At 36.0% G+C, this 27,212-nt stretch overlaps 1 protein-coding gene across 2 annotated transcripts in view; it reads left to right on the forward strand.

The window, feature by feature from the left end:
- The first annotated feature begins 23,277 nt into the window (after positions 1-23,277).
- The window catches only part of LOC140148035 (uncharacterized), a 232,172-nt gene continuing 228,237 nt past the window's right edge, over positions 23,278-27,212 (forward strand). Inside the window, exon 1 of one of the 2 annotated variants that reach the window (XM_072169872.1) lies at positions 23,278-23,447. In XM_072169872.1, the coding sequence (XP_072025973.1) occupies positions 23,417-23,447 (31 nt within the window). In that variant the 5' untranslated portion in view covers positions 23,278-23,416. The remainder of the gene's footprint in view (positions 23,448-27,212) is intronic. The other variant, XM_072169873.1, reaches the window with a different exon arrangement.

Consider the following 27,212-nt stretch of genomic DNA (forward strand, 5'->3'; position numbering starts at 1 on the left):
GGGGTCGACTTACCGGAAAAAGTGTCTTTGTACACGATTTTAGGTAATCTGGTTCAAAACTTATTTTTTTTCAAGATGGCGCCGGGGGCCACCATCTTGGATTTCTGGGTAAATATGAGTTCGTAATGTCAAAGTAATGTCAAATTTGAAATCCTGGTGGTCGACTTATCCAAAAAAGTGTCTTTGTACACGATTTAAGGTCCTCTTGTTCAAAACTAAATTTTTCAAGATGGTGCCGGCCACCATCTTGGATTTCTGGGTGAAAATGATGCCGTAATGTCAAACTAATGTCAGAATCGGAATCCTTGTACTCGACATATCCGAAAAAGTGTCTTTGTGCATGATTATAGGTGCTCTGGTTCAAAACTTAAATTTTCAAAATGGTGGCGGCGGCCATTTTGATGTTGGCCTCTAGCGAAAAATGCCGGGATTTTCGCGAGGGACATGGTGGCTATTTTTTTTCTAAATGGTCCATAGAAGTCGAATCAATCGTCAAACCTTACTAGCCAGAGAGTGGTCACCAAAGTGAACTTTTTCCCCTCGGAGACCTCAACGCATTGGTTACAAAGAGCGATACAGTCCTCCGGTCCGGAATTCGTAGCGTTGCAAAACATGATGAAAACACCAACAACCATGACGACCCCTAGGTTTATTTTCATCTTGAGTTATTACCTGCATGGTTTAATGAATGTGTTATTCGTGGATTTAGTAACATATAAGTATTCGTTCAAAGCAACTTTTTTTTAAATAGGCCTAATGTTACGTGGTATTTCAAATACAAAAATAGAAAAAAGAAAAAGAAAAAGTTATCATATTCCTGGAATGTCAGTGTGTGGAAATTTGAATCAAAAATTATGGTTTATCAAATACGAACATTTTTTACGTTGCTGAATCAATGAAATATAAAAGAATTTGATCATTTCCTCTGGCCATATAAAACTCACTTAAGGGATGTGTAATGGGTGTGAACCTGGTTTGGATTCCAGAGGGAGTGTGCCTGTAACAGATACAGCCATCAGAAAAGGACCAGCTCAGATCGCGCGCCAAATAAGTTTGCGGTTCAGAAATTGCATTTTTTTCTCAGCTTTGAAAAAATAGGCAGATCTGGGAATCGAATCAGGGACCTCACTTTTATAAAACTCAGTGCGTTACCACTAAGCCAACTGTCTATTAGCTGTGAGAAGTTTGATAGTAATCCTTGATATTGTTGAATAGAATAAATCAATACTGATAGGCCTATTTATCTAATGTACGATGCTATCCATAATGAAGTTTTCAAGTTACCAACAATCAATAATAAACCGATGAATCATGGAATATTACTAATTACTTTCTAATCTACCAAATAAATAAATAAATAAATCAGTAAATAAATAAATAGGCAATGCAGAATGGAGTTAGTATTTTAGTTAGCAAATTCCAAACATTCTATTATAATTTTCTGTTATACACACAAAGGACATGTGCTTTTAATATCCGCGCCTAATCATTAATGGGTCTTTCACCATGCTCACACTATGTCAAACTACTGACTGTATGCCTGTAGGATTATCTACTGACCAGGTGCTAAACAACTCAGTAAAGTGGATGCCTTTACAGTACCCAATCAAGTCTACATATCAAGGTCATAGCAGGGCATTTACAATGAATGGTCAAATGTCAACGTTTCCAAAGAAGTATAGATGTTGACGCAAGCTTTCGTGCGGGAAACATAAAAACATACTAGCCAGTCGTGGCATTTTTATGAGATTTGATACGGCGCTGAAGTCTATCATCATCATCAGTCGGCTGCTTTCTCCAACTATTGCGATCTTGGGCAAGCGAAACAATTTTGTTTGGCTGCAGCATCCATTCAGTATCTCCCAGGAGGTGCTGGACATACTGTAAGTACAGTGTGCGCGGCCGTCCCGGTTTCATCTTCCCATGTGGTGGAATATAAAGCGCATATTCTCGCCATCTTCAAGACGCAGTATATGGCCGAGAAATTTGAGTTGATGAATCTTGACTCTGGCAACCAGTGGAGTGGTGTTGGTCAGGTTGTAGATGGTTTCGTTTGGAATCCGATCCACACGCTTGATGTTTAACATCTCTGTAGCAAGATGTTGCAAGATGTTGCAAATGCATTGATCTTGTTTTCCATGTCCTTGGTAATTACCCACGACTCGCACCCGTACAGAAAGACAGTAACCCAAATACTTGAAGTCTGTAACATGGTTGATGGTACTACCATAGACTTCAAGTGCTGGTTGGGCGTTACAGTTTGCAGTCATATATTCTGTCTTAAGTGCGCTGATGACAAGGCCTAGATCTGCTGCTGCAGTTGTAGTTCTAGTAAGCCATGACTGGGCCCGGGCTATGGAAGATTCCAGCAGGTCAATATCATCAGCAAACTCCAGGTCATTCAACATTTTGGCAGGATACCTGCTTGACCGACGTGGGTAGGTAACAATTCCAGCGTCAATTCCAGAAGTTGATTTCTTCAGAAGGTAGTCTACCAGGATAATGAAAAGGAATGGTGCCAACACATCACCCTGAAGCACTCTAGTTGTTACTTGGAAAGGCTCTGAGATACTGCCATCTACCATAACGGCACTATTGGAGTCTTTGTAGAGCACATGGATGGCATTGACCACAACATTTGGTATTCCATAATGCCGCAGCACTGAAAACATAACGGACCTGTTGATGGAGTCGAAGGCTTTTTTGAAGTCCACAAAAGTAACTGTTAAGGGAAGTGCTGCAACCCGATCTAAAGCCAGCCTAGTTGCTTCTCAGTAAAGGATCAAAGTGAGGTCGGATCCTGTTCAGAAGGATCTTGTTGTACACTTTTGCGGCAATGGACATAAGCGAAATACCACGGTAGTTTGTCATGAGAGAGAGGTCACCTTTCTTTGGTAGAGGAATGATTACATTCGTGATCCATTGACGGGGCGGTGTCAGTGTTGAGAATACTTCCATACAGAATTCGAGAATCATATCAATCTTCCTATCCCCTCCTCCCGGAAGTGCTTCTGCAGTTATAGCACAGTCCAATCCTGCTGCCTTGTTGGTCTTAATGGCTGCTATTGCTTCGACTACTTCTTCACGAATTGGGAGCTCAGTGATAATAGGAAGATCTTCAACAGCTGGTGCAGGAAGTTCTGAAGCTGCTGTGCCACTGTCGTTGTTAAGGAGTGAGCTAAAATATTCCTTCCATTCCTCAAGCAGTTCATGGTTACTGGTTGGAGCTGATCCATCTCTCTTTTTGACTTTCACCCCGTTCCTTGAGTTCTTCCCAGAAAGCGAGTGTATAATTTTCCAGGTGGTGGTATAATTCCCCATCTCGTCGGCCAGCTTCAGGTCTTCCATCTGCTTATTTAGGGTAGCAAGCTCATCAGATTTAAAAGAGTTGTTAAGGCTGGTGTTCAAGTTCCTCCATCTTTCTCTAGATTGACGAGACTTTGAAGTCTATAGCTGTTCCAAAATCAGTTCCAGACCCGGTTTCCAGACGCAAATTTGTATGTTGTTACAAGGAATTCAAAGTAATTTTATCATCAAGTGACCCACATAGAGGAATACAACATATATCGTGAGCCAATCTGCATTCTGTTGCCTGCAAAAGCCGACGATCAGGTAAAAATAGCGTGACTAGATATTCGTGTTAATTTCATGATAAGCTTAAAACGCGTTGAAAACGCCCAATTGCAGTCACAAAATATATAATATTAATAAATCACCAAAGCAAATGGTAACGTAGGTATGTGGAAAAGAACTGCAATAACAATAACAAACTATGTACCCAAAGAGTTGTCTTTGGCATGTCGCTTTTTTGAAATATTACCAAAAATATCAAATTTGGGAAAAACGCCCCAAAATTTAAAACAAACACGAACCTTCCAAAATAAATACATATTCGCACTCGGCGGCCCAGTGACTACCTGTCGCTGTGATTTGGGGTAACGCGTTGCTTTCCCTCTCCAGATACCTGTCCTTCCAGTTAGCCCATACCCCACGCAAGAATCTTATTTTTCTTGATCACGTTACTTAAAGGAAGTGTACGGCAATCACAACACTATGTCTTATATGTTAGAAAAATAAATACCAAGCACGAAGCAGGGCAAGCAATGACGTCCCAATAATTCAATGAAGTCTGACGACGACAAATGAGCACAAATAACCATCACGTCATTGCTCTAGACAATTAGCGTGTTGAGAGATGGCTGTTTTATTCGTTTTTATGGTTACTATGAGTTTGTTTTAAATAAAACCATGTGATTCGAGCTTGATAATTATTTTTCTAACATTATATTAAAGACACTTCCTTTAACATGCTCTTACTACTGTCTTACCTTGTCAGTAGTCGTCACGTGAGCTACTTCAATTTGACAATATTTGGTTCTGTCCTCAAATCAGTAATGTTAAAAAACTTGTCAACGTTTCATTTATGGATACCAGGCAACCAATCAGCATCGATATGCATGCCAAAGAATGATTTGAAGTCTCTTCTCTTCTATTACGCCTTGTCGTCGATGATCGGCATAGCGCCGCCTATCTGTGCTTTCCAAATTAGTTTGTCATCAGCTATTCATACATACACACTTGTAAGAGCCCAATACGTAACAAAATCCCAGTACGTATCAATTTGATACGTATTGGGCTCAACCTCTTCTACCTAGAACAAAAAGTGGCAAAAAATAATTCATCCCGCCCAATACGTAACAAAACTAAAATTTGATTAAAATTACTTTATTCATACTCCCTCCCTCTGTAGTGGTTTTTGTTACGTATTGGGCTCTATACATTTTTTGTTACGTATTGGGCTCCGGTTGTTTTTCAAGCAAATTATGGATATTATGTGCATGTGTTTTTATAGAAGTACTTTATATTGACCCAGTAACTCATTTTGAGTCTTTTCAAAATATTTGACAGTGTTTTATCTCTAGACTTGGAATTTATTTGTTACGTATTGGCCTCTGGTTATTTTAAAAGGACATTATCATGATTAGGTGCATGTTTTTGTTATAGAATTACTTTATATTGACTCAGTAAATCCTTTTGAGTCATTTTGAGTCTTTCTAGAAAAAAGATTTTGACAGTGTTCTTTCTCTAGACTTAGAATTCTTTTGTTACGTATTGGGCTCTGGTTATTTTTAAAGCAAATTATGGGTTTTAGGTGCATGTTTTTGTTATAGAATTACTTTATATTGACTCAGTAAATCCTTTTGAGTCATTTTGAGTCTTTCTAGAAAAAAATTTTGACAGTGTTTTTTCTCTAGACTTAGAATTTTTTTGTTACGTATTGGGCTCTGGTTATTTTTAAAGCAAATTATGAGTTTTAGGTGCATGTTTTTGTTATAGAATTACCTTATATTGACTCAGTAAATCCTTTTGAGTCATTTTGAGTCTTTCTAGAAAATTATTTTTTACAGTGTTTTTTCTCTAGACTTAAAATTTTTTTGTTACGTATTGGTCTCTGGTTATTGTGGTGATTAATTGCATTTTTTGTTTGCTATAAACTTACTTTATATTGACCCGGTAACTCATTTTTAGTCATTTTGAATAATTCTAGAACAAAGCTGATTATGGTTATTAGGTGCATGTTTTTGTTATAGAATTACTTTATATTGACTCAGTAACTCATTTTGAGTCATTTTGAGTCTTCTAGAAAAAAATTTGACAGTGTTTTTTCTTTAGACATAGAATTTTTCTTGTTACGTATTGGGCTCTGGTTATTTTTAAAGCAAATTATGGTTATTAGTGCGTGTTTTTGTTATAGAATTACTTTATATTGACCCAGTAACTCATTTTGAGTCATTTGTGACTCTTTCTAGGGTCATTTTGAGTATTTTTAGAACAAAATATTTGTCTGTTTTTCGGCTGGATTTTTTTTTGTTACGTATTGGGCTCTATACATTTTGTATGCGTTTTGGAGGTTACACTGTCGGAAAAGCTCTTTTATCCGGATTTTTTCGCATATATGGACATGACTTGACCTCCGGTTAATATTTATCGAAGAAAGAAAAAATTCGAGTGGGTCTAATTTTTTGTTACGTATTGGGCTCTTTACATTTTTTAGGCGTTTTGGAGGTTACACTGTCGGAAAAGCTCTTTTATCCGGATTTTTTCGCATATATGGACATGACCTGACCTCCATTTAATATTTATCGAAGAAAGAAAGAAAAAAAATTCGAGTGGGTCTAATTTTTTGTTACGTATTGGGCTCTATACATTCTTTATGCGTTACACGGTCGGTAAAGCTCTTTTATCCGGATTTTTCGCATATATGGACATGACCTGACCTCCAGTTAATAATTATCGAACAAAGAAAAAAATCGAGTGGGTCTAATTTTTTGTTACGTATTGGGCTCTTTACATTTTTTATGTGTTTTGGAGGTTACACTGTCGGAAAAGCTCTTTTATCCGGATTTTTTTCGCATATATGGAAATGACTTGACCTCCGGTTAATATTTATCGAAGAAAGAAAACAATTCGAGTGGGTCTAATTTTTGTTACGTATTGGGCTCTATACATTTTTATGTGTTTTGGAGGTTACACTGTCGGTAAAGCTCTTTTATCCGGATTTTTTCGCATATATGGACATGAGCTGACCTCCAGTTAATATTTATCGAAGAAAGAAAAAAATTCGAGCGGGTCTAATTTTTTGTTACGTATTGGGCTCTATACATTCTTTATGCGTTACACTGTCGGTAAAGCTCCTTTATCCGGATTTTTTTGCATATATGGACATGACCTGACCTCCATTTAATATTTATCGAAGAAAGAAAAAAATTCGAGTGGGTCTAATTTTTTGTTACGTATTGGGCTCTTTGCATTTTTATGCGTTTTGGAGGTTACACTGTCGGAAAACCTCTTTTATCCGGATTTTTTCGCATATATGGACATGAGCTGACCTCCAGTTAATATTTATCGAAGAAAGAAAAAAAAATCGAGTGGGTCTAATTTTTTGTTACGTATCCGGATTTTTTCGCATATATGGACATGACTTGACTTCCGGTTAATATTTATCGAAGAAAGAAAACAATTCGAGTGGGTCTAATTTTTTGTTACGTATTGGGCTCTATACATTCTTTATGCGTTACACGGTCGGTAAAGCTCTTTTATCCGGATTTTTCGCATATATGGACATGACTTGACCTCCAGTTAATATTTATCGAACAAAGAAAAAAATTCGAGTGGGTCTAATTTTTTGTTACGTATTGGGCTCTTTGCATTTTTTATGCGTTTTGGAGGTTACACTGTCGAAAAACCTCTTTTATCCGGATTTTTTTCGCATATATGGACATGACCTGACCTCCATTTAATATTTATCGAAGAAAGAAAAAAATTCGAGTGGGTCAAATTTTTTGTTACACTGTCGGAAAACCTCTTTTATCCGTATTTTTACACATATATGGACATGACTTGACCTCCGGTTAATATTTCGTCGAAGAAAGAAAACATTTCCAGTGGGTCTAATTTTTGTTACGTATTGGGCTCTATACATTTTTATGTGTTTTGGAGGTTACACTGTCGGTAAAGCTCTTTTATCCGGATTTTTTCGCATATATGGACATGAGCTGACCTCCAGTTAATATTGATCGAAGAAAGAAAAAAATTCGAGTGGGTCTAATTATTTGTTACGTATTGGGCTCTATACATTCTTTATGCGTTACACTGTCGGTAAAGCTCCTTAATCCGGATTTTTTCGCATATATGGACATGAGCTGACCTCCAGTTAATATTGATCGAAGAAAGAAAAAAATTCGAGTGGGTCTAATTTTTTGTTACGTATTGGGCTCTGCATTTTTTATGCGTTTTGGAGGTTACACTGTCGGAAAACCTCTTTTATCCGGATTTTTTCGCATATATGGACATGACCTGACCTCCATTTAATATTTATCGAAGAAAGAAAATAATTCGAGTGGGTCTAATTTTTTGTTACGTATTGGCCTCTTTACATTCTTTATGCGTTACACGGTCGGTAAAGCTCTTTTATGCGGATTTTTTTTTGCATATATGGACATGACCTGACCTCCAGTTAATATTTATCGAACAAAGAAAAAAATTCGAGTGGGTCTAATTTTTTGTTACGTATTGGGCTCTTTACATTTTTTTATGTTTTTGGAGGTTACACTGTCGGAAAAGCTCTTTTATCCGGATTTTTTCGCATATATGGAAATGACTTGACCTCCGGTTAATATTTATCGAAGAAAGAAAACAATTCGAGTGGGTCTAATTTTTTGTTACGTATTGGGCTCTTTACATTTTTATGCGTTTTGGAGGTTACACTGTCGGAAAAGCTCTTTTATCCGGATTTTCTCGCATATATGGACATGACCTGACCTCCATTTAATATTTATCGAAGAAAGAAAAAAAAAATTCGAGTGGGTCTAATTTTTTGTTACGTATTGGGCTCTTTGCATTTTTTATGCGTTTTGGAGGTTACACTGTCGGAAAACCTCTTTTATCCGGATTTTTTCGCATATATGGACATGACCTGACCTCCATTTAATATTTATCGAAGAAAGAAAAAAATTCGAGTGGGTCTAATTTTTTGTTACGTATTGGGCTCTATACATTCTTTATGCGTTACACTGTCGGTAAAGCTCCTTTATCCGGATTTTTTCGCATATATGGACATGAGCTGACCTCCAGTTAATATTGATCGAAGAGAGAAAAAAATTCGAGTGGGTCTAATTTTTTGTTACGTATTGGGCTCTTTGCATTTTTTATGCGTTTTGGAGGTTACACTGTCGGAAAACCTCTTTTATCCGGATTTTTTCGCATATATGGACATGACCTGACCTCCATTTAATATTTATCGAAGAAAGAAAAAAATTCGAGTGGGTCTAATTTTTTGTTACGTATTGGGCTCTATACATTCTTTTTGCGTTACACGGTCGGTAAAGATCTTTTATCCGGATTTTTTCGCATATATGGACATGACCTGACCTCCATTTAATATTTATCGAAGAAAGAAAACAATTCGAGTGGGTCTAATTTTTTGTTACGTATTGGCCTCTATACATTCTTTATGCGTTACACGGTCGGTAAAGCTCTTTTATGCGGATTTTTTTGCATATATGGACATGACCTGACCTCCAGTTAATATTTATCGAACAAAGAAAACAATTCGAGTGGGTCTAATTTTTTGTTACGTATTGGGCTCTTTACATTTTTTATGTGTTTTGGAGGTTACACTGTCGGAAAAGCTCTTTTATCCGGATTTTTTTCGCATATATGGAAATGACTTGACCTCCGGTTAATATTTATCGAAGAAAGAAAACAATTCGAGTGGGTCTAATTTTTTGTTACGTATTGGGCTCTTTACATTTTTATGCGTTTTGGAGGTTACACTGTCGGACAAGCTCTTTTATCCGGATTTTTTCGCATATATGGACATGACCTGACCTCCATTTAATATTTATCGAAGAAAGAAAAAATTCGAGTGGGTCTAATTTTTTGTTACGTATTGGGCTCTATACATTCTTTATGCGTTACACTGTCGGTAAAGCTCCTTTATCCGGATTTTTTCGCATATATGGACATGACCTGACCTCCAGTTAATATTTATCGAAGAAAAAAAAAATTCGAGTGGGTCTAATTTTTTGTTACGTATTGGGCTCTTTGCATTTTTTATGCGTTTTGGAGGTTACACCGTCGGAAAAGCTCTTTTATCCGGATTTTTCGCATATATGGACATGACCTGACCTCCAGTTAATATTTATCGAAGAAAGAAAACAAAATTCGAGTGGGTCTAATTTTTTGTTACGTATTGGGCTCTTTACATTTTTATGCGATTTGGAGGTTACACCGTCGGAAAAGCTCTTTTATCCGTATTTTTCGCATATATGGACATGACCTGACCTCCAGTTAATATTTATCGAAGAAAGAAAAAAATTCGAGTGGGTCTAATTTTTTTGTTACGTATTGGGCTCTTTACATTTTTATGCGTTTTGGAGGTTACACTGTCGGAAAAGGTCTTTTATCCGGATTTTTTCGCATATATGGACATGACCTGACCTCCAGTTAATATATATAGAAGAAAGAACAAAAATCGAGTGGGGGTCTAATTTTTTGTTACGTTATGCGTTTTGGAGGTTACACTGTCGGAAAAGTTCTTTTATCCGGATTTTTTTTCGCAAGGAGTTACTTGATCTGATCTCTAATTAATATTTTTTATTGAAGAAACAGGAAGTACCGACTATTTCTTTTAAAGGCGCATATTGGAATGTCATCTTTCCCTGGGTAAGATCTGACACCAGGCCAGCCCATGGCCCGAGGGTAACATGAGTATGTTTGTTTTACCTTGAAGGCAAGGATAGTCTTGCAAATATGGGCTAACTTTCCCTAGGCCCTAGGAGTACAAGTTCACAGATTTTGTTATGTTATGCGTTTGGAGGTTTGCATGTCAAAAATGGGGTTTATAGGATTTTTTGGTTTCATGGTTCGACTTCATTTGATATCCCATTAATATTAATCATAGACAAAAATTATTCCATTTGTAGGTGTTAATGTAAAAAAATGGTTTTATTTTGATATTTTTAGCGGCGAAGCCAGCTGAAGCAATACCCGTGTAACAAATCGCTTGTTAAAACCATAGTGCAGTTATGTCCACGACAAATTCACCGTGACCTTTCCAACCATAAACCCGCTTAGTGAAGATTAAACCGAGATATGCAGTACTAAACCATTATAGTAATCGATTGTCCAATGCAAATTTATTACCACGTGATAATATAAATCCAAGACCGCTACGGTCGACTAATCCAATCGATAATGACGCTATTGACATGTACGGGCGGAGCTCCACTGACCGAGTTTTGGGGTATCTTGCAATGGTTTGCTGTCATTTACTCATCAAGGTGGTCCCCCGTTATTATAAGGACTATGCTAATGATTTAAAGATTGACATGTAGAGAATAAACCATACTTGATTGACAGAAAGTACTAAGTTTTTACCTATTACGGTTTCGTGACAACCCTCTTCCAAATGCGACCAAGCCAGGGCGGTCCGGTGAAGCAAAATGTGCATTGGAATAACATGGGAGTTTGGATATAGATGGTAGGATTTCTTGCTCATACAAATGTATGGTCCCTCGTTATTGAAGCATGTACCGGGTTGAAAATTCAGAAATTTTGAAAAGAGTAAGTAATTGAAACATAGAGCTGAAACATAAGTACTAAATCATAGCTTTTATACTTTTTGATATATGACGCTAACTAGTTCATCTCCTATATCTACAACACAGCGCTACCAGTAGGGGTCAATTGCCTATTGTGATTGCCCCTGTGTTGTGTACATACATACATGTAGGCAACAATAACTGCATGATGCACCAAACAAACTTTGAGATGAGTGTTGTGTGAGATGTGTGCAGTCCCACACAGAGTGTCCTGGGCTGTCCCACAATCTTGGTTCAGTTCCGTCTTTGGATAATGGAATGATACATAATTACATACGACCTATGAACAAAAAGTTCTGTAACCCCATTAACCCGCCCCAGTTTCAAATTCCGCTTCTAAAATAGGCCTACTCCGTGCCAAAAATCCATTCTTCTTTCTCCACAAATCAATGTCAATGATCACACACACTGTCGGATCATGCGGCGATCTTTTGTGCGTAATTATAGAGGGCCAGGGGATTTACTTTATTTGAAGAAATCAAACAGCCCTAGAAATACAAATTGTAGTGTAATGATTGACAGACACTATTATTTCTTTTAATGAAAAGAAATTGTAATCGAAAACCCAGTAACCAGTAACCAAACATTAAACTGATTAATAATGTTACATAGTCTTCATTACCAGTCATTATCCACGGATCCGAGTGTAGAAGGGTCTAAAAGAAAGCCGGTGGACTGTGATGAAACGCGGGAATAAATTGCATAGAAGAACGAATAAAAGGAGAGAAAACATAGAGATATAGGCCTAAACAAAGAAAGAACGTGATGGTTAACGTATAAAGAAGAGGGAAAAAAAGAAAAAGAGAAAACGGAGAGAGACAGGGCGGCCGTAAACAAAATGGACTCTGGTCGGACATAATGACCCCACCCCCTTTAGAAGAAAATGACAGCCCCGTGAGACCACCGCTTCCGAAATTTTATCGGCGCTTGATTCAATTTCGGACTGTATTTTGTGAAAATTTGGGTATAATATTTAGGCCTACATTGTTGACAAATATGAAAAGCACATGAGGCCAATTTAATGTTTAGCGTACATCAGTCCTTTTAGAAAACAGGACATTGACATTGGCCCAAAATGGGGTTAATTTTAAGTCTAAAATAAACCAAAAGGAAATTGTAAACTGTATTTTTTTCACATTTCTGTCGACTGAGCAGGAGAGGGGAACTTGCCACTCTGCCCCAGGGCGATACTCCATTGGTGCTGATTTAGGGTGTGGTGCGGAGGGGTAATCGGACACGCACGTATTTTTTCAATCTTGCTAAATTATTACTTCAGTGTCTATTTCGTGTAATTGATCTTTTCGGTGAACCCATAAGTTTTTGCGATTACACCTGATATGTCGTCATTTGACTTCAGTACGCGTCAGGCCGATCCGAACATCGTTTACAAACATCGTTACTGCGATATTGTATATAAGTCGACGTGACGTCAAGTAACGACATCTCAGGTGTACTCGCAAAGGCTTATGGGATTTACCGAATTGGATGCTGGGATATGTTTTTAAACATAAAAATACATTTTTATAACTGGTATTGTTGATGTTTGGTTACACATTTGATGTTGTTTCAGTTATAATATGCTAGCATATTAGGCCAAAAAAACTAAATTGTTGTCTTGCCCTCCCAAGCCTAAAATCTGGTGGTACAGCTGGCCGGATTTTTTTTACCAACTCAACCATTTGATACCTACTATTTCACAGTAACATGAGTGAAGAGAGGCAAATGCATAATATCGGCTGTATTTTCTACCCGATGTTGAATATTTTATTGAAGTAAATAATATCAAGGCCCTTCACAATTAACTCTTAGTTTACTTATTTAATTTTTTTTAAATTTTTAAACATTTTTTTTTTAACCCAAAAAAAACCGGGCCCATAATTATTTTCGCGATTTTGACCCGGCCGCGGATGGCAACACAACAACTTTTTTTTTTTACCTAATCATAACACTTGTATATCGATCTAATCTCCTAAGAGGAATACACACATTATTTTCATTTAAATGTTTACGACTTTTTATCGTTTCCGGCATATGAAATCTTACTTTCGTTATGAGTTCACCTACAAAAATATGGAAAATGTATAAAAAACAGTGTACTAGGTAACATTTAAATGTACAATTATGCTAAGCTTGAAGAAGCTATCATTTTATACAGGACAGAAGTTATAAGAGTGGAGGTAGAACTTTTGAATGGCCCTCGTATATCAAGGAGGTTCAACGCCCCCTGGGAAAATGCCACAATGAAATAAAATATGAAATATAATCTTCAGTAGATAGCAATGACTTCACATAACAATCTGCTATCATTTGACAGCACTGTCTTTACATAACCATCAGCTATCTTCAGTAGATAGCAATTACTTCACATAGCCATCAGCAACCTCAGTAAATAAATATGACTTTACATAGCCATCAGCTTATATATCAATAGATAACAATGACTTTATATGACCATTTCTAAATTGGCAAATACTGTATCAAGTTGACAATTGATATAGGGCCGTAACCTCACCCTAACCTTTAACCCTAACCCTAAGCCCTATAACTATAAATCTTAACCCAAGTCCCAAACCAAAACCCTAACCACAAGCAGCGCCCTTACCCTTACGCTCTGAAAACCTTAACCCGAATATCCTAAACCCTAAACCATTACCCTAAGTCCAAACCCTAAACCCTATCCATAACTAATTCGGTGGGTTGGGATTGTATTTAGCAGTTCAGCATATAGGGGGCGAAATGTCAGGTAGGCGAAGTGTCCTGTTTTCCTTTAGTAGATACGTGGTGTGTGAGCACTATATTCAGCAGTTCAGCATGTAGGGGGTGAAATGGTAGGGATGCGAAATGTCCTGTTTCCCTTTAGTAGGTGAGAATAACTTCACAGAGCCATCAGCTAACCCCGGTATATAGCATTAACTTTACATAGCCGTTAGCTATCTTCAGCAGATAGCAAAGACTTCACATAGCCATCCGCTAATATCAGTAGGTAGCACTGACATCACATATATCCATTAGCTATCTTCAGTAGATAGAAATGACTTCACATAGTCATCAGCTATCTTTAGTAGATATTAATGACTTCACATAGCCATCAGCTAACCTCAGTAGATAACAATGACCTCACAGAGCAACCAGCTATCTTTAGTAGATAGCAATGACTTCATAATAGCCATCGGCTTTCTTTAGTAGCTGGCAATTACTCCATATTAGACATCAGCTATCTTCAGTAGATAATAATAACTTCAAATAACAATGACTTCATAGAGCCATATCTTGAATAATTAGCAATAACTTCACATAGCCATCAGCTAACCTCAGTAGATAGCAATGACATCACATAGCCATCAGCTATCTTTAGTAGATAGCTTCACGCAGTAATCAGCTATCTTCACCAGATATAGCAATGACTTCACAGAGCTATCAGCTATCTTCGGTAATGAAATGAATTGACACAGCCATCAGGTAACCTCTGTAGATAGCAAAGACTTCGCAGAACAAGCAGCTATTTTTAGTAGTTTAAAATGACTTCTCAGGGCAATCGGCTATCTTCAGTAGATAGCACTGGCTATCTTCAGCAGATAGCACTGACTTTATATAGCCAACAGCTATCTTCACTTGTTAGATAGTAATGATTTCGCAGATATTTATTTGATAGCACTGACTTCACATTGCCATATCGGTTATCTTCAGTAGACATGGTAGATAGTAATGACTTCACAGAGCAGTCAACTATCTTCATTTAATAGCACTGACTTCCCATAGCCATCAGTGTCTTAAGTAGATATCAATGAGTTTACATAGCCGTCAGCTTTTCTAAGTAGATAGCAATGACTCCACAGAGCCATCAGCTAACATCAGTAGATATCAAAGACTTAACTTAGTCATCAGCTATATTCAGTAGATAACAATGACTTCATAGAGCCAGCAGCTATCGTGAATAGATAGCAATAACTTCACATAGCCATCTAGCAAGGACATCACATCGCCATCAGCTATTTTCAGTAGTTTCCCCACGAATATGCAAATTTATTTAGATAAGGAACAGCAATGTTTAAAATTTGCTTCATTCCAAGTGATTATGTGATGTAGGCCTACATAATGGTTAAAGTTTGTTGAATTTTCAGATTGTCTGATTAGCAATATACTTGATGACCATGCATGATGACGGTGAGGTGACCATGCAAATTGTATGCAAATTAGCTAATTTTCTATAATTGTTCTTCACGTGCAAAACATTGCAGACTCCACAGTTACAAACTTCAAACTATTCTCTACCTTCACAAGAAATCAGAGGAATTCCAGATACCTCTATCGAATTATAAAAAAAACAGACATTTATTACGGTTCTTCCACACATGACACATTAGTTTAGTGGTGCTTTGGTCAACTTCAAAGGACCTTTCTAGAGGGCGCAAACATGATTCAACATCGAGAGATTCGGAAAAATGAACCCTTTTTATAATTCGGAATAGCGATCACAGTGACTCATTTCGGAATAAAGAACCCTATTTAGATTTCGGAATGAAGAATTTTTTTTTCATATTCCGAATAGAGAACTTTTTTTCATATTCGGAGTAGAGAACACGGTGACTTGTTTCGAAATAAAGAACCTTTATTCGATTTCGGAATAGAGAACCCATTTTTTCATTTTCGGAATAGAGAACTTTTTTCATATTCGGAATAGAGAACCTTTTTGTTTTCGGAATAGAGAGCCTGTTTGTGTCTTGAGAATTTTCGGAATAGATAACCTTCGGAATAGAGAACCGTGTTTTTCGGAATAGCGAACCTTTAGTAACATTGTACACCCTTGGTCAGTGCACCCGATCTACTATCGCCCCAGGCACCCTGACCCAAAGTAAGCAGGGGGTCGTTAGACCAATCGCATGGGGGGTATACGGCATATTTTGCCGACGGAAATATTTTGGTCTGTCTAATACAATTGTGAATTGTAGATCCCAAATTTATTTTTTCGCCAGGGCGCTCAAGAATCTAAAAAGTGGGGTGTGTGTGTGTGTGTGTGTGGGGGGGGTGATAATCAAAATGTTTCCAACAATATTTTTGTTTCATTATTAACTACTTTTACAATAACAATATTGTATAACAACAACTTCCGCACATTGGCTTTTGTAATCTGCCGACAATCCTATATGTTTTGCCGACAACCGTCACTTTTACCGACAACATTAAGAATTGGAGGAGGGTGTCTCACCCCATACCACCCCACCCCTTCTAGTGGCAGCCGCAAAATTACGTCACCGCAATCAAAAAGGAATGACTGGGCACCATACTAGCATATATTCCTTCCTTCCTATAGTTTCCGGCATGTTTTTGTCCTTTTGGGGCGTCCTCTTTCATGATATATCTTTTAATTTTCTCTGTTTAATGATGAACGTAACGTTTATATTAAAAAAACATATACAGTTTATTGGTAAATGACCGATTTTGTTTGGAACAGAAATCGCATGTGCTCAAAATGGTTTGTGGCCGAATTGGCGTGGGACCGAATTGTTTTGGGTGCGAATCGACCTGGCCCTCAGGACGGGTATGGTCGAGGACTCAGGGAAGGTAATATGGATTCTGCTTAAGGGGGTATAATACCATGATTTTGATCAGTATCCCTCTTCTTTTTTTGTTGCAAATTTATGAAGTACATAATTTATTCTCTTTAAGTAGAGTACATGAATAGAATACATTAAATTCTTTGTTATACATTACTTTCTATAGAAAACTTATTCAGCAATGCATGCTAAATAACACTGAATAAATTAAATAAACTTTTCCACAATGGATGCATAGTCAATTTAATACTATGTACCTTCTATAATGTGTTGTTAGGAAAAGAGATTTAAAAAGGCTATATGTCATCATAGGTCAGGTTATAGGTCATTTGGTTCAGGTCAAATTTAGGCATCCATTTTGAAAACTTGCGATAGTCTGTGATATCATAATGAGGCATCAATTTTGATATTTTGTCTTTTACTGGATATAATATTGAAAAGGTGTGAGGTGGATATACTAAAATACCTTGGGATGTAAATGGTGAGTACAATTTAGATTGCCTAGTTGAGATGGATTGGACACATAAATATAAAATAGTTACCAAATAGTTCACAAAAGTGAAGCTTACGAAAAACTACCTAATATGGTGGTATAGGTGACAAGAAATACAATTTTTTTTTCAACATTGCTGTAGTGTGGTTGTGGTAACCTGTTACCTATGGCTTAATTAAGTTTCAGTGAAATAATGTCGCAAGTTAAAAAATATAGCTCAAAATTGAAAATAGAAGCATTTTAACCAGTTTGTTTTGGTGTGGAGCACCAAGTTCATGAAGTCATAAAAGAAATCAGGAACCGCTTATTCCCATTTTACATATCAACATTATTTCCCTAATGTGTTAGCAACACATATCCAACATTTTAACGAAATCCGTTGATAGTAAGCTTTCCAAAATGAAGTGAATTTAAAACACCAGTGATGTACCACCTTTTGGCTTCTAACTTTAAAAGCATGTAAGTTACATTGATACCGATGCCACCAATAGAACGAGAAGATTTGCCCCTTCATTTTGCATACCACTTTGTTCAAAATGCAAAAAATGCAATGGGTGTAGTACCCCCTTAAAGGCACAATTAATGCACGATTATTTTACCCCCTTTAAAACCTTTTTTGCAAATTTGTTGTATGTTTACACATGTGCCAAACTTTTAGACAAATTTGGTGTGATTGCAGGACAACATAATAGAAAATCTATGATTTTCACACATTTCAGATTTTTGCAGTATTTAGGAGCGGTCATTATTTAATTACGCCAGCCAGTGGGGGATTGAGGATTTCCATATTTTATCTCGATTTTTTACGTTCTCTCTTTCAGGTTCCCCCACCAATCAGGTAAAAAAAATTGATGTTCTCCTCTCCTCACTAAAAACAAGTCCTTGGTCTTTTTTGTTTTTGATTTGTTTTTATCGAATGCTTTCGGTTGTAATGGTTCTCACAATAACCAGTCAGAATATTACAGCACTAAAATCATAGATTTACTTTTTAGAGTTAACAAGTCACTGTACACCTGATCATGTGATGCCGCGATGTAGGCCTACAAAAGTATAAAAACAAGTTGGAAATTATTATGGAGGGGAATGACGTTTCTTGCTTCCCTTTCTCACAGGGCATCGTTTTTCAACCGTATCGTTCCCCTGTGGAATCAACTTCCTCTCACAATTAGATCCACTGTCAACATGTCCTCTTTTAAGAGCCAGCTCTCTGAGTGGTACAAGAACAAACTGGAGGAGAGTTTTGATCCTTACAACACATGCTCTTTACATGTTGCCAGTGTTCTGGTTGTAGGCTTGTGTAGGTTTTTTTTTTTTTTTTTTTTTTTTGGAGGGGGAAGGGGGGAGGGGTGTCCTCATTGTTTTGATCCTTGGTGGGACTGTCCTAGAGGTGCTTTGCACCTGTTAGTCCTTGCCTTTCACTGGTGCAAAATTGTATCTATACTTCCTTTTTTTTTTGTATGTACTTTTGAATATTCATGTGCAATATATTTTGATGTTATATTATAATTATTGTATATACCAGTGATAAAGTGTAATAAATAAAATAATAAAATGAAATTGCTGCAAGAATATCATGGGCGTGCCCAAAGACATCGACAGGGGATCCGGGGGACTCAATGCTAGGCCTTTGTCGGGGTCCAGAGCCTCAGTGGGAAAGCCCCTCCCCCCGGAAAATTGACATTCGAATATTTTGAACTAATTTGATGCATTCTGGTGTGATTTAGAAAACTAATAATGGTTAAAGGCATATGGCCTATAAAGTTAGGCGCACCAGGTGCATAACAGGAGGCTAGAGGGGGGGGGGGGGGGTGACGGATTCCAGAAAAATGGATTCTCTTCTTCTAAATTTGATTCCTGGTTGACCCAGGCGGCGGATGACATGATCGAGCCGGCAACTTGTGAAACCGCCCGGCCGTATGGCATTTTCCAATATACTCGGTTAGTTTTGTGGGGTTCATTATCGGTTTTAGCTTGTATTAATATTATTTATCAACATAGGCCTATTTGTTTGTGATATTTCAAGCGTTTTAAAATTTCAAAATAATCCCATTCAATTACACGGTTGACGATGAAAATTTACTGAATTTAGAGAATGCAATGCGGCCACCACCTGGGTTGACCCACAAAAGTGATTGTGGGGAGTGAAAATGTTTATCATTTGGTGTCGGTTTCACCAAAGTATTGTCTTTTTTGGAATGAGCTAACAAAAATATAGACCAATTTAGTCATTTTTGGCGATATTAGCAACTTGAAAAAAATTGTAACCTCCAAAACACATAAAAAATGTATAGAGCCCAATACGTAACAAAAAATTAGACCCACTCGAATTTTTTTTCTTTCTTCGATAAATATTAACTGGAGGTCAGGTCATGTCCATATATGCGAAAAAATCCGGATAAAAGAGCTTTTACCGACCGTGTAACGCATAAAGAATGTATAGAGCCCAATACGTAACAAAAAATTAGACCCACTCGAATTTTTTTCTTTCTTCGATAAATATTAACTGGAGGTCAGGTCATGTCCATATATGCGAAAAAATCCGGATAAAAGAGCTTTACCGACCGTGTAACGCATAAAGAATGTATAGAGCCCAATACCTAACAAAAAATTAGACCCACTCAATTTTTTTTCTTTCTTCGATAAATATTAAGCGGAGGTCAAGTCATGTCCATATATGCGAAAAAATCCTTATAATAGAGCTTTTCCGACAGTGTAACCTCCAAAACGCATCAAAAATGTAAAGAGCCCAATACGTAACAAAAAATTAGACCCACTCGAATTTTTTTTCTTTCTTCGATAAATATTAACTGGAGGTCAGCTCATGTCCATATATGCGAAAAAATCCGGATAAAAGAGCTTTACCGACAGTGTAACCTCCAAAACACATAAAAATGTATAGAGCCCAATACGTAACACAAAATTAGACCCACTGGAATTGTTTTCTTTCTTCGATAAATATTAACCGGAGGTGAAGTCATTTCCATATATGCGAAAAAATCCGGATAAAAGAGCTTTTCCGACAGTGTAACCTCCAAAACACATAAAAAATGTAAAGAGCCCAATACGTAACAAAAAATTAGACCCACTCGAATTTTTTTCTTTCTTCGATAAATATTAAGTGGAGGTCAGGTCATGTCCATATATGCGAAAAAATCCGGATAAAAGAGCTTTACCGACCGTGTAACGCATAAAGAATGTATAGCGCCCAATACGTAACAAAAAATTAGACCCACTCGAATTTTTTTCTTTCTTCGATAAATATTAACCGGAGGTCAGCTCATGTCCATGTATGCGAAAAAATCCGGATTAAAGAGCTTTACCGACAGTGTAACCTCCAAAACACATAAAAAATGTATAGAGCCCAATACGTAACAAAAAATTAGACCCACTCGAATTGTTTTCTTTCTTCGATAAATATTAACCGGAGGTCAAGTCATGTCCATGTATGCGAAAAAATCCGGATTAAAGAGCTTTACCGACAGTGCAACCTCCAAAACACATAAAAATGTATAGAGCCCAATACGTAACAAAAAATTTGACCCACTCGAATTGTTTTCTTTCTTCGATAAATATTAACCGGAGGTGAAGTCATTTCCATATATGCGAAAAAATCCGGATAAAAGAGCTTTTCCGACAGTGTAACCTCCAAAACACATAAAAAATGTAAAGAGCCCAATACGTAACAAAAAATTAGACCCACTCGAATTTTTTTTTTCTTTCTTCGATAAATATTAACTGGAGGTCAGGTCATGTCCATATATGCGAAAAAATCCGGATAAAAGAGCTTTACCGACCGTGTAACGCATAAAGAATGTATAGAGCCCAATACGTAACAAAAAATTAGACCCACTCGAATTTTTTTTCTTTCTTCGATAAATATTAAATGGAGGTCAGGTCATGTCCATATATGCGAAAAAATCCGGATAAAAGAGCTTTTCCGACAGTGTAACCTCCAAAACACATAAAAAATGTATAGAGCCCAATACGTAACAAAAAATTAGACCCACTCGAATTGTTTTCTTTCTTCGATAAATATTAACCGGAGGTCAAGTCATGTCCATGTATGCGAAAAAATCCGGATTAAAGAGCTTTACCGACAGTGTAACCGCCAAAACACATAAAAAATGTAAAGAGCCCAATACGTAACAAAAATTAGACCCACTCGAATTTTTTTTTTCTTTCTTCGATAAATATTAACTGGAGGTCAGGTCATGTCCATATATGCGAAAAAATCCGGATAAAAGAGCTTTTCCGACAGTGTCACCTCCAAAACACATAAAAAATGTAAAGAGCCCAATACGTAACAAAAAATTAGACCCACTCGAATTTTTTTCTTTCTTCGATAAATATTAAATGGAGGTCAGGTCATGTCCATATATGCGAAAAAATCCGGATAAAAGAGCTTTTCCGACAGCGTAACCTCCAAAACACATAAAAAATGTAAAGAGCCCAATACGTAACAAAAAAAATTAGACCCACTCGAATTTTTTTCTTTCTTCGATAAATATTAAATGGAGGTCAGGTCATGTCCATATATGCGAAAAAATCCGGATAAAAGAGCTTTTCCGACAGTGTAACCTCCAAAACATATAAAAATGTAAAGAGTCCAATACGTAACAAAAATCTAGACCCACTCGAATTGTTTTCTTTCTTCGATAAATATTAACCGGAGGTGAAGTCATTTCCATATATGCGAAAAAATCCGGATTAAAGAGCTTTTCCGACAGTGTAACCTCAAAAACGCATAAAAAATGTATAGAGCCCAATACGTAACAAAAAAAATCCAGCCGAAAAACACTGACAAATATTTTGTTCTAAAAATACTCAAAATGACTCTATTCTATAACAAAAACACGCACTAATAACCATAATTTGCTTTAAAAATAACCAGAGCCCAATACGTAACAAGAAAAATTCTATGTCTAAAGAAAAAACACTGTCATTTTTTTCTAGAAGACTCAAAATGACTCAAAATGAGTTATTGAGTCAATATAAAGTAATTCTATAACAAAAACATGCACCAATAACCATAATCAGCTTTGTTCTAGAATTATTCAAAATGACTCAAAATGAGTTACCGGGTCAATATAAAGTAAGTTTATAGCAAACAAAAAATGCAACTAATCACCACAATAACCAGAGACCAATACGTAACAAAAAAGTCTAGAGAAAAAATACTGTAAAAAATAATTTTCTAGAAAGACTCAAAATGACTCAAAAGGATTTACTGAGTCAATATAAAGTAATTCTATAACAAAAACATGCACCTAAAACCTATAATTTGCTTTAAAAATAACCAGAGCCCAATACGTAACAAAAAAATTCTAAGTCTAGTGAAAAAACACTGTCAAAAATTTTTTTCTAGAAAGACTCAAAATGACTCGAAAGGATTTACTAAGTCAATATAAAGTAATTCTATAACAAAAACATGCACCTAAAACCCATAATTTGCTTTAAAAATAACCAGAGCCCAATACGTAACAAAAAACTTCTAAGTCTAGAGAAAAAACACTGTCAAATTTTTTTTCTAGAAAGACTCAAAATGACTCAAAATCATTTACTGAGTCAATATAAAGTAATTCTATAACAAAAACATGCACCTAATCATGATAATGTCCTTTTAAAATAACCAGAGGGCAATACGTAACAAATAAATTCCAAGTCTATAGGTAAAACACTGTCAAATATTTTGTTCTAGAAAGACTCAAAATGAGTTACTGGGTCAATATAAAGTACTTCTATAAAAACACATGCACATAATATCCATAATTTGCTTGAAAAACAACCGGGCCCAATACGTAACAAAAAATGTATAGAGCCCAATACGTAACAAAAACCACTACAGAGGGAGGGAGTATGAATAAAGTAATTTTAATCAAATTTTAGTTTTGTTACGTATTGGGCGGGATGAATTATTTTTTGCCACTTTTTGTTCTAGGTAGAAGAGGTTGAGCCCAATACGTATCAAATTGATACGTACAGGGATTTTGTTACGTATTGGGCTCTTACACACGCTATCTTACAGCATACGTGATAAGATAGCAGAATACAAAAGTAATAATACCAGTTATTTTTACCCCTGTATAATTATCCTACACAGATATGTCATAATAAGAACCAGCAGCCAATATAGTTGCATCTAGTAGCTCGGATTTAAGACCTCCAATCAAAAAAATATATTTTAGTTGGCAAACTTTGACAATATGCTGGAACTCTGCGTTGCTGCTCTGAGAGGTAAGGGATCTGGAATGAGCGTTTTGAGCGTTTCGACAGTATTTTTTGTGGGACATGAGAGCACATCAGACATATCGAATTGCATTCTGAATACGAAGAATGCATTTCTGATATCAAATAATTTTCATTTTTTGAAATTCACGATATAATACAAATTTTATGACAAATTATTAAAATTTGATATTTTTCACATTTTTGATATATAAAATTTATATATAAAAAGTAAATTTTATAAATCTAATGATATATTCTTAAAGTGTATGTAGCTGGGAGGAAAAGCCGACGATCAATTGAAAATGTTGATCTTTCATATTGAAGATATAGATTTTTTCCCCCAAAAGACCTAATTTTTGTGTGTGTTTTGGGAAAAAATCCATATCTTCTATACGAAAGGTCAAAATTTTCAATTGATCGTCGGCTTTTTATCCCACCTACATACACTTTAAGTATAAATCATCAGATTTATAAAGTTTACTTCGAGTACTGTTAAATATCAAAAATATCAATTTTTAATCATTTGCCATACAATGTGTAATACATTGCGAATTTCAAAAATTCAAAATTATTTGATATCAGAAGGACATTCTTCGTATTCAGAATGCAATCCGATATGTCTGATGTGCTCTAATGTCCCAAAATAAATACTGTCCAAACGTTCATACCCCATCCCTTAAGTGAAATTAGTATAACTATGTTTGATGAGAAGTACAAACCTTCTCATTCCCCATTATATAGATCAAGGATTTGATTCTCCCTAGTTGACTCGGTAACGATCAATATCAGCACAGTGACAGAAAAGGTTTTCGAACTTCAGAATGAAAGCTCTTTTCAGAGCCATCATATTTTTACAAAAAGACCAATGTGATTGGTATAATCGTTTTGCCTAGCTATTCACAGTTTTGAATATTATAAACCAAAAAGTATGACTTTGGTTGTGTATATTTCTTTTTTAGAAACCAAGATAAGGTTTCACTACATAGGTTGTTAGTATATAATTAAGAATTTCTTATCAAAAGAATTCCTAATTTAATAGAGCATGGTTAAAGTTTTATGACCATGTTATCACTAGAAGCAGGTATATCCTCTATGCCCTTCGCCTTTTTATAATATCAAATTGACGGCACCTGTGCGCACATTTTATGCAACTTTGTAGAGTTTTTATTCGTTTTTAAATTAACTGTATTTACATTTTAATTGAAACTACCCTTGCAAATAATCCAAACATATTCTTTTCTAATTAACATTTTAAGACCAGGTGTGTACTTTCATCGAGCTGTTTCTAGGTTTAAAATATGAAAACAAAGTTTGAATGCACTTTCAAAGACAATATTGTATAATATAATTGGTGTAGCTCTTTAGTTATGTCAGACAGAAAGGATGTTCACAACTAACTAACTAACTAACTAACTAACTAACTAACTAACTAACTAACTAACTAACTAACTAACTAACTAACTAACTGCATGTAACTAACTAACTAACTAACTAACTAATAAATGAATAAATGAATAAATGAATAAATGAATAAATGAATAAACAAACAAACAAACAAACTGCACTGAGGGCAATCACGTCTTTCGAGCTTTGCTCTTGTGATTGTCCTACCATCCTTTTTTCGATATTGTTACTGTATTATGATATGATGATGGTGAAATAAACTTAAACTTGAACAAACAAACAAACAAATAAATAAACAAACAAATAAATAAATAAATAAATAAATAAATAAATAAATAAATAAATAAATAAATAAATAAATAAATAAAAAAAAATAGATAAATAAATAAATAAATAAATAAATAAATAAATAAATAAATAAATAAATAAATAAAAGAAAATAAATAAATAAATAAAATACATAACGGCTGCATACAACACCATCTGGCATCTTGACTTGTATCTCAACCGTCTGCCCAGATTTTCCATCTTGCGAACAGATGTGCCAACCGTCTCAAAAGAAACTTTCTGGCACTGGTTTGGGAGCATCCTTTATCACCCTACGCACATTAACTTAACTTTGTCACCACAAAGACTGGGGAAAAGTTTGGTTTGGCAATAGCGGCAAGAGTTGCCTGTTCAAGAAGTTCAGGAACAATTCTCGGATAGAAACCTGAGCAGCAGAAAGTGCTGGAATACGGTTAAGACTCCTTCTAGATGAAAAAAAAGGACCAACATACCTATGATAAAAAAATGAAAACCAGATCTACACCACGAGAAAGGAGGACGCTGACAAAATATTTGGCCTGGCTGATAGTGCGACATAGACAAAGATGGATGGTCTGATTTCACTACATGTTATTTTCCCACTCCAAAAAGTATCATATCAATTTTGAGTAGATTTCGGAATAAATTTTGTATGTCTTCGAATCGGACCGTAAAATGTGCCCCCCTCCCCAATCTCATTGCCAGCAAAACTATTCTGACTCTATTCAGCTTAATGAAAAATTTACTGCAAGTTTTGCTAAAATCGGAGTAAGTTTAAATGTTTACCCCTGTACAAGTTCCCCAAAAACGTGACCTATGTGGTTTTTGTAGGATAACTAAATGAAGACATGAGCGCAAGAAGACCGTAAGTCCACTTGGCCTTTCAACATGTATACACTAAAGTTGTGTATAGTTTCTTATGATTTTACAATGTTTAATATATACATGTTCCAGGGTGAAAACATCATGAAAGGTTGTGAAAGATTTGTTTTGGCCCCTGATCATGTATAAAACATTACCAAACTATACGAAACAACTTTAGTGTATACATTTGCAGGGGCCAAGTGGACTTACGGTGTTCTTGCGCCCAGGTCTTCAAATAAAGATAAGTCGAAAACTAAACATTTTTTTAGAAAGTGAAATAGAGTACCAAGGATAGCCCAAAAAGTCTTGAAAAAGAAACAATCACAAAAAGGTACAATGGGCATAAAGAACAAAGCATAACAAAGAAAACACTACTAAGATTGGAAGCAAGGCTAACTAAATACACATATTCCATATCAAACAAACTAAAAAATAAATTACACCAGCTGAGATTGACCAGCAAGAAAAAATGTCAAAATATTATGACTAATTATTTATTAATATTGGCCCAGATGTTAGTTTTGAATCAATTGAATTGGATTGATCAATTTATTGGTTCATTGAGCAATTGATTTTAATCAAGTTTGCATTTGATAAGTTTACTTCCTATTTAAATATTTTTAAATGGAGTCGGGGATGTTTGGTGACGCACAGCCATTCCGTCTGGAGGAGCGCCAAATTGCCAAATAAACAGCTACTTCTAATTACGGATTACATACTCGTACTTGAATATCCACTCGTATAAGCCACTTCTAAGTTAGAGGTTGAATCAAACTTCGTCCAACAAAAGGGTTCAAAATCGACATGGGGGCCAAAAAAAATCATATTTTTGGCCTTTTTTGGTCCTTAATTTTACTCGTAAAAGTACGGGGAAACCACTGGCAGCAAATTTTCCGGTTAGGCGACGAAAAAAGGAAACCCCGTTTTACGGGCCCGACCGACCCAAATTTTACAAGAATTGGAGAAAACAATTTCCTGTACAAATGAATGCCGACCCAAATTTTGAAAATATCAGGAAAATTTTTTTTTTGGTATTTCCCGAAATTGCAAAATACTTACAGATTTAGATGATTTTTGGGGTCATTTGCAAAAAAGAAAGGCCCGACCGACCGACCCTACTTGAAATGTCCGTCGGCCCGTAGAACAGGGTTTCTTTTTTTCGTCGCCTTATCCCGTAAAAATATCAAAATTGACCTT

The sequence above is a fragment of the Amphiura filiformis genome, chromosome 3 (assembly GCF_039555335.1).
Source record: "Amphiura filiformis chromosome 3, Afil_fr2py, whole genome shotgun sequence".
NCBI classification, from domain to species: domain Eukaryota; kingdom Metazoa; phylum Echinodermata; class Ophiuroidea; order Amphilepidida; family Amphiuridae; genus Amphiura; species Amphiura filiformis.